This window comes from Salvia hispanica, chromosome 3 (assembly GCF_023119035.1).
Source record: "Salvia hispanica cultivar TCC Black 2014 chromosome 3, UniMelb_Shisp_WGS_1.0, whole genome shotgun sequence".
Classification (NCBI taxonomy): domain Eukaryota; kingdom Viridiplantae; phylum Streptophyta; class Magnoliopsida; order Lamiales; family Lamiaceae; genus Salvia; species Salvia hispanica.
This window is the reverse complement of record NC_062967.1, coordinates 39,074,801-39,082,450: the sequence shown is the minus strand read 5'-3', so window position 1 is coordinate 39,082,450 and position 7,650 is coordinate 39,074,801. Positions and strand designations below refer to the sequence as shown.

The following is a 7,650-nucleotide window of genomic DNA, read 5'->3' as shown; positions in this document are numbered from 1 at the left end:
AAAGGAGAGATGATTTATGCAGACGTGTTTGTGTCTGTGTTTATATATAACATAAGTATATTGAATATTTAAGGGTAAATTATTAAAACAGATTCTGGATAATTGTATTTGCATATTTTTAAAGCCTCTACAGTGTAACAGGAGTTTATAGTTGACTCAAAACTAGCTTTAAAAAGTCTGGAAAAAATGTTTTAAAAAATTAATGGAATATAAATTTTATTTTTATACATGTTTTATAATAAATTATGAGTGAAATGAGTTAGTAGAAGGCAAGAACTATTCCATAAACGAAAAAAAGATAAAAAAAGGGTCAAAGAATCGAACAAAATGACAAAATATGTGCTTATCCCTATATCCATAGTTTATCACTTTATTGAGAGATTTCAGAAAAAGGGTCTCAATTCGCAGGTCTTTCGAAATTTAGGATTAAATTCGCTGACCTTTCGAAATATGGGATCGTGGCATGCGAATTTATATGTGTTTTGTTTTCTTTTTTCTTATTATTGCTTTCACAATATTTATGAATGGACAATATTATCCCTAAATTCTCACCTCAATTTTAATGGAGTATTTTTTATTCCAATTTATTTTCTTAATTCCAACTTCATCGCCAGCGAACTACTGAAAGCTCCAAAGCTCCATTTCTTAATCCCTCTCTCTCCCTGTCCGATTCCTCTGCACACTAAGGCCAAATTTCTTAACAATTGCATAAACCACTCAATTGGTAATCGAACTGCAAAGGTATATCTTTATCTCTCCCATCATCCAATTCCAATTTTCTTTCATGTACTTGCATCCATGTAATCCGTAAACTGAATTGAATTGATCGAACAACCCAAAATTAGAGTCAAACCTTAGAGAATGTGGAATTGAATTAAGAACTTATTGGGAAAGATGGGGTAGCCCGAGCTGGAATGGCACCGGGAAGCGGCGACCTGCGACGACGGCAGTTTGACCGCGGCTAGCCTCGCCGGACAGCAGCAGGTGACCTGTAGCGAAGAAGAAGAGGCAGCGAGATCTTCCTTTAAGAGAGGAGATCGAGAGGGATGTTGAGAATCTAGCTTGCTGGACAGAGGACGCAATCGCGTTAAGAGGGTGGGGGAATTTGAGTTTTTGTAATTGATTTTTTCCATATGGATCGGAAGTGAGAGAGAAAGGGGTGGACGGCAGCTAACGGACGATGAGAATGAGGGTGGAGGCGGCGGTGATGAGCTGTGATCTGCAACTTAGGTGAAAATAAAATTAGAGAAAAAAGAATTAAAATTGTAGTGAAAATCTTAAGGATAATTTGGTCCATTCATAAATATTGTGCAAAAAATATTGATAACAAAAATGATTAAGTATATAAAAATTCGAAAATCCCTTATTCCGAAAAATTCGCATGCCACGATCCCATATTTCGAAAGGTAAACTAATTAAATCCTTAATTTCGAAAGGCCTGCGAAATTGGACCCTTTATCCGAAATCTCTCCACTTGATTGATGCTAATAAAATTTTATATACTCCTAGGTACTGATTGGTTTACTCATTACTAATTAGAGAGGATAAAATGAGTTTATTTTTTTGGTTTTTTAACCCTCCACCCGTCCATTAAAAGTATGAATTATTACTTTTGTCCCCCAAATATTGACACACTTTGATCCGATACAAGTTTTAAATAATGTAATAGAAAGTGAGTTGAAAAAGTTGGTGGGATGTGAGTCCTACTTTTAAAGTATTAGTTTTATGGAGTAATAAAATATGAATAGGAATGAGTTAGTGGAATATGGGGTCCACTACCAAAAATGAAAAAAAAGTGAAGTGTGTCAAACTTTCAAGACGGACCGAAATGGAAAACTGCGTCAAACTTTCAGGGACGAAGGTAATAATTTTTTATTTATATGTCACTGAAAAGTATGAACTTTTCAGTTTTGGAATAATTAAACAACACATTGCCTTTAATTTACACATTATTTTATTTATAGCTTATATCATTACACCACACTACTAATTAATGATGCATAGCTCACTCTCCACTAACACTACTATTTATCTCCCTCTTTTATTTTAGTAATTATACGTTAAAATTCGTGTCGAATTAAATATTGACACTCAACGGAGGGAGTAGTATTTACAGTGTTTTTCTTTACTTCTTTAACTGTGATTGCGTAGGTTTTTGACCAGCGAATTAGTTGAAGATGATTGATTCTCTTATTTGGAGTATTAACATTATTTTATTTTGGAATGTGAGGTCACAAAGCCTTTGTTTTCGTATTTGATTTATGTGGGAAGATCATGCTCTTTTAAGTTCAAAAAGATTTTGAAATATAATGTGTGCACAATATCTTATTTGATCATGAATAGACGACATCTGAGGTCGAAAGCATTTGTTTTCATATTATATTCATGTTAGAAGATATCGATTTTGAAGAAGATTGAAGTATATATATGGATTAAGAATGTTTTTGTAGCAGCTGGTCAGTTTGTGATATAATACTACTATGTTTATTCATAGCTAGTCAAGTCAAGTTGTATCTGAAACACAAATTTATTTGTACTTTCCAATATTACAAGATTGAACTAAACTGTACAAATTCGAATTAAAGTAAAAATCGGCCACGAATTCATCATAAATTCATCACATCATCATTGCAATTTCCAGAGGCCTCTAGCTACGTAAACATAATTTTATTTTTGTAATTCTAAATTAAAAATGGCCCAAGGCCCCAAGCTACCTATAGACATAATTTTTTTGTAATTCAAATTATATTAAATTTGAAAACTTGTTACGTTGAACTTGAACTGAAAATTTTGACATAAAAAATATACGATAGAATAAATTTATACTTCTATATTTTTCTATTTCATATGCAATTCAACTGGTATTAATTTTGATTTGTTTTTCACATGCGATATGAAGTTATGAGATCCGGAATCAGCCGACCACAACCAAACATAGTTTAGCAATTTAATTAGATTCTCTTGGTATAGTTATTTATGGTTTTAATTGTTCTTGGATCTGATGGAATTAAAAGAAAACTTCTCATTACTGAATTTGTTGACACTCTTCTATTTCCCCCAGGTTTATTGCATCCTCGCCATAGAAACTAAATTAAGCAATTCTTTAAAGGACGCGTCCCAGCTAGTGGACTCAAACCCGAGGCCTTTGGCCTAAACCATTAAATCAACATATTTGTGTTTGTATACTTTTTTTTTCCTACTTAGACTTCTATATATCCAAAAACCAAAATGAAAAAGAAAAAGAAAAAATAAGGTACATAGCAACCATGATATGATAAACGTGTAACATATTTTACACTGCAAACTAACAAAGTGCGCATCGAAACAACAACTTATTCAAGGCTTATCAACTCGATGATTCAGTGGCGAGCACATCAGCGAGTCAAGAGGCTGGTAGTTTATGTATCGACTCGGAGCCGAAGAGTGGCGCCTCCCTTTAGGCATGCAACCCTCAACTTGCTTCCCTCCGAGCCTATGTTTTCCCTCAATAACTTTGGGTCTGAACATTGTGTAATCTTCCAATTTTGACCCTAGGGGCCTCGAGCCCTCCACGAACAAAACTAGGAGGGCAAAAATGAGAATGACCATTAAGAAAATAGGAGGACTAGACATAATTTGGATCTTGATTTTTGTTTGCATGAAAATGTGGTTTGTTTATAAGAGATGTGTTTATATATAGATAGAAATGTTGAAGGCTTTAAATGGACTCGTGATGGGCTGAAAAAAAGTGTAACAATTTTACCAGCTCATTACCTAGTTTTCCAGCACAATTGTGGTTGGGTTGGTATTTTGACTTTAGGCTTCATTGACCTAAAATTCTTGGATAATAATTATAACCAACAATAATTCTAGGATTATAGGAATTCATGCATTAAATTAACTGTTTCCTAATATCTGTAAAATAAAATCAATAAATGGGAATATGAAGAAAGAAATGGATGTGAAGGCTTGAATATGAAAACAACAAAGAGAGAAAGGGGTGGACAATTGAAAATTACATGTGATGTAAATAAATTTTCATGGAATCACAAGAACTACTTTTGCGTGTGTTTATTTAATGATACAGTAACATTTTTTGGATAAGCAATGTACCCCAAAATACATAGCACTTCATATGTGTTTAATGTAATCATGTGTCACATTTAATTTAAGAGATTGAAAAGGTCCCAAAAAATTAAGTACTGTATATGATATTTTCGGATGGATAAGATGATGATTAAGCAAATTTGGTATTGACACATGTTCTAAGTGTATATGTCCACGTGTAAGTGGTAGATAAACGCCACGAGAATGAATCAATGATACATCAACTGCCAAATCTTGTCACAAATTGCAATTGGCTTTTTCACTACTAGATAGATTTAATTGCTGTTTTCTGATTTACAAATTATATTCAAATTTCCAGATTTCAATACATTGGATTTGATAATTTATCCAAACTGCAAAATCCCTTTATAAATTAAGCCACTTGGCCCGTAAAAGACCAACTCCTTATTCATGAAATGGCATTTACTTGATTAAATTTATTAAGTTCATTATTTGGATCATCTTTCCTAAGAAAATATCTTCATTTTAAAATAAGAGAGCCCTCTATTGCTCAACTAACCAAGTGTTCAATGGATAAACCTTCCGTCCTTGTCCCTGAATAGAAGTAAAGAAATCACAAATTGCAAACGGCAAACAACAGAAAACTGGATATATCATATTTTATTTAATATTTTCTTGGTCACCGGAAAAGGGACCAAGCTGTCCTATTATTTCAATTAGATGAACTAAACAAAACTGGATATACAACAACACCTCACTGGTAAATTCCACTACCGGAGTTATACCAAGTTAAACTGAAAAACAAAGGCAGAAATTACCTCAATGATTAACATCAAAATCAAGCAGAAATTCCCCTAGATTCAGCTTCAAGATACTTGCAGATTCTCTCCATAACCTCTCTCCCTTTAGCACTGTTTTGCTGGAACTTCTCCACGCACTTTTGCTCGATCTTCTCAGCCATCGTGGCCAGAGCCGACAGGGGCTTTATCGTGATCCTTGTCTCCTGCCGGCATATGGTCCATCCATTTGGATCATCCGGGTGGGGATCATACCTGATCTTCTCCTCCACTTCGATGAACTTCTCGAGGCTGATATTACGGGTAGCTAGCTGCATAGATCGGGATTTCGCATCCACGACAGTTGACTCAACACAGTGGCAGATATCCTGGCCGATCATCTTACGAAGGAACCATGGCCCGGGAGCATGGACAGTTATAGCTCGAGTTGTGTACAGCTTGCCAGTGTTGCTTTCGAGCTTGTGGCTCAGAGTATCAACCTCGATAATGTGAGACAGTGTGCGTTTGTTCGCAGGGTCGGCAAATTTGCGCCACGACGCAGCTGTTACTCGTTCCCATGGATGCTTGTATGTGTGTTCTTGAGAATATGCTCTAACCATCTGCTAAGTAAACGTTGGTAGTTAAGAAACACATCATAATCATTGATCTCAATTTTTTACCAAAATATATGAAAGAGACAACAAAGATACACCTTTCAGCAGATATACTCTCAAGGAAATTCTACCACCATAATAACTGGACAATGTAAAACATAACAATTGATCAACCTCCAAACAAATCTTTGTATCGTCATGTGCACAGTTTGCCCACAGACCAAAATAAGAATAGAGGCTACAGCTAGGAATAAATCGAGGCAACCCAGCATTGAAGCAAAAGCTAACAAGTTGCATATACAATCATGGTTTAATGAAGTAAACATTCTAACACAACAGAGACAAACTTCAACTCAAATTATACAAAGATTACCTATACATCTAAAAAGATTACCGAAACTGATTTATTGTTCATGACTCAAGGCAAACCAATAACGAGCAGATCATCAGAATTAAAAAACAAACCTTGATTCAGATTCAAGGATCTTCAACTCAAAACTCATCAATCAATATAATCTTCCCAAATATTGAACTAAAAGAGAAAGTAAACATTTACCAACACAAACCATACTAGTTCATACCCAATATACACCCAACACACCCTCATACCAAATAAATAAAAAGGCAAAGAGATGTTCACAGATGTAGAATTAAAATATTCCTGGAGTATGAATAAGAAAAAAGTATGTAATCAATGCTAAAATATTTTTTGCTCCTTCCAATTTCAATACCAATAGAGCCAATAAATACTATTGAATCATAACAATACATGATATTCAAAGATCCATATAAATTTGGTCAAAATGGATACACAGAGAGATCACACAAACTAATTGCAATTTCATAGACCTATAAAGTAAACATTTACCTACACAACACCATACTTCATAGCTCATACCCAACATACACCCCCCCACCAAAGAAATAAAAAATGCAAAAAAATGTTCATAGATGTTGAATGTTCTTGGAGTATGAATGAGAGAAAAGTATATAACCAATGTCAAAACACATTTTGCTCGCTTCCAATTTCAATAGCAACAGAACCAACAAATATTGAATTACAACAAGATCCATATAAATTTGGTCAAAATGGATATATAGAGGGATCAAACAAACGAATTGCAGTTTCAAAGTGTTATTCAGAAATCTACTCCTACAAATTTGATCTGCTCCGATAGGTGCGTTGTTATAACCGAACTTTTTCCTCAAACACTTTACAGTCGAATTTGAACAAAATAATTCACGCACAGACATTTAATTGCAATAGCTACAATGATTTTAGGGTCCATAACCACGAATCTATTCGATTCCTGAAGAAGGAGAAGAGTTCTTTTTTTTACCTTAATTTGGAGGCGAATCGTCGACGAATAAGAGGAAGGGGGAAGAGGCGGCAGCTTGGATTTGAGGAATAAGAGGTAATACCTTAAGCGGTGGTGAGTCGGCGGTGGCGGCGTAAGCTTCTAGGGCTCATGAACGTGAAATAGGTGTGATGGGATCATCAATTTTGCGTTGTAGTGAGTGGGAGACAATGTCTCTGCAATTTACTAATTTTGGTAAAATTAAATACTTATATGAAAATTAAGAAGTTTTATAACTATTACTCATTTTATATTAAAAAATTGTGCCATAGCTATTGTGTTTTACTTTTAAGTTTGTGTTTTTATAAGATAAATAAATAATTGAAAAACGATTTCAAGTTTTCAACAATTACTCTTAAAACATTTCTTAAAAAAAAAACAATTACTCTTAAAACCTCAATAATTTATAATGTAAAATAATAGGAGTGATACTAATTTTTATAAGTATTACTCATTTATTTAAAAAAAACAACTACTCTTAAAACATCAATAATTTATAATGTAAATTAATAATACTAATTTTTATAAGTATTACTCATTTATTTTCTATGCCTAATCATTTGTGGTATAGAAATGTGGTATGAGAGATAATTTGAAATAAGGTAAATAACCATTTAAATTACCAAGTTTGGTTAAACTCTAGTCTATACCACAAAGTTTAAAATTCGTTAATTAAATTATGGAGTTTCAATTTTTATAGTTATCACATGTATTTAATTTTAGGTGGATTCTAAGTATCTCTATATTGAAATCTATCTTGAAATCTCAATCCAACTTTAAGATCAAGCTTCTTGTGATTATATTTTAGATTATACACACATATTTTTCGTGATTTAAATCGCAATTCATCTTGAA

The 7,650-nt window shown here is 33.5% G+C and overlaps 1 protein-coding gene across 4 annotated transcripts; it reads right to left on the bottom strand.

Annotated features, from left to right (window-relative positions):
* Positions 1 to 4,320: 4,320 nt before the first annotated feature.
* On the bottom strand, positions 4,321 to 6,974 carry LOC125215249 (UPS-like protein C36.10). Of its 4 annotated transcripts, none has more exons than XM_048116614.1 (3): positions 6,778 to 6,964; positions 4,866 to 5,443; positions 4,321 to 4,641 (listed from the first exon to the last, which is right to left on the bottom strand). In XM_048116614.1, exon 2 carries the CDS (start codon positions 5,441 to 5,443, stop codon positions 4,886 to 4,888), a length of 558 nt encoding a protein of 185 aa, XP_047972571.1. In that variant the 5' UTR covers positions 6,778 to 6,964; the 3' UTR covers positions 4,321 to 4,641; positions 4,866 to 4,885. The 4 variants fall into 4 exon arrangements, with proteins under 4 accessions (XP_047972571.1, XP_047972570.1, XP_047972572.1 ...); XM_048116613.1 differs by lacking the exon at positions 4,321 to 4,641 and adding an exon at positions 5,536 to 5,579 and having other exon boundaries at positions 4,680 to 5,443; XM_048116615.1 differs by lacking the exon at positions 4,321 to 4,641 and having other exon boundaries at positions 4,680 to 5,443; positions 6,860 to 6,974.
* Positions 6,975 to 7,650: the final 676 nt, after the last annotated feature.

What these genes read in the sequence shown, in the direction of transcription:
- LOC125215249 (XM_048116615.1), bottom strand. Translation starts at nt 5,443, where the DNA reads ATGGTTAGAGCATATTCTCAAGAACACACATACAAGCATCCATGGGAA.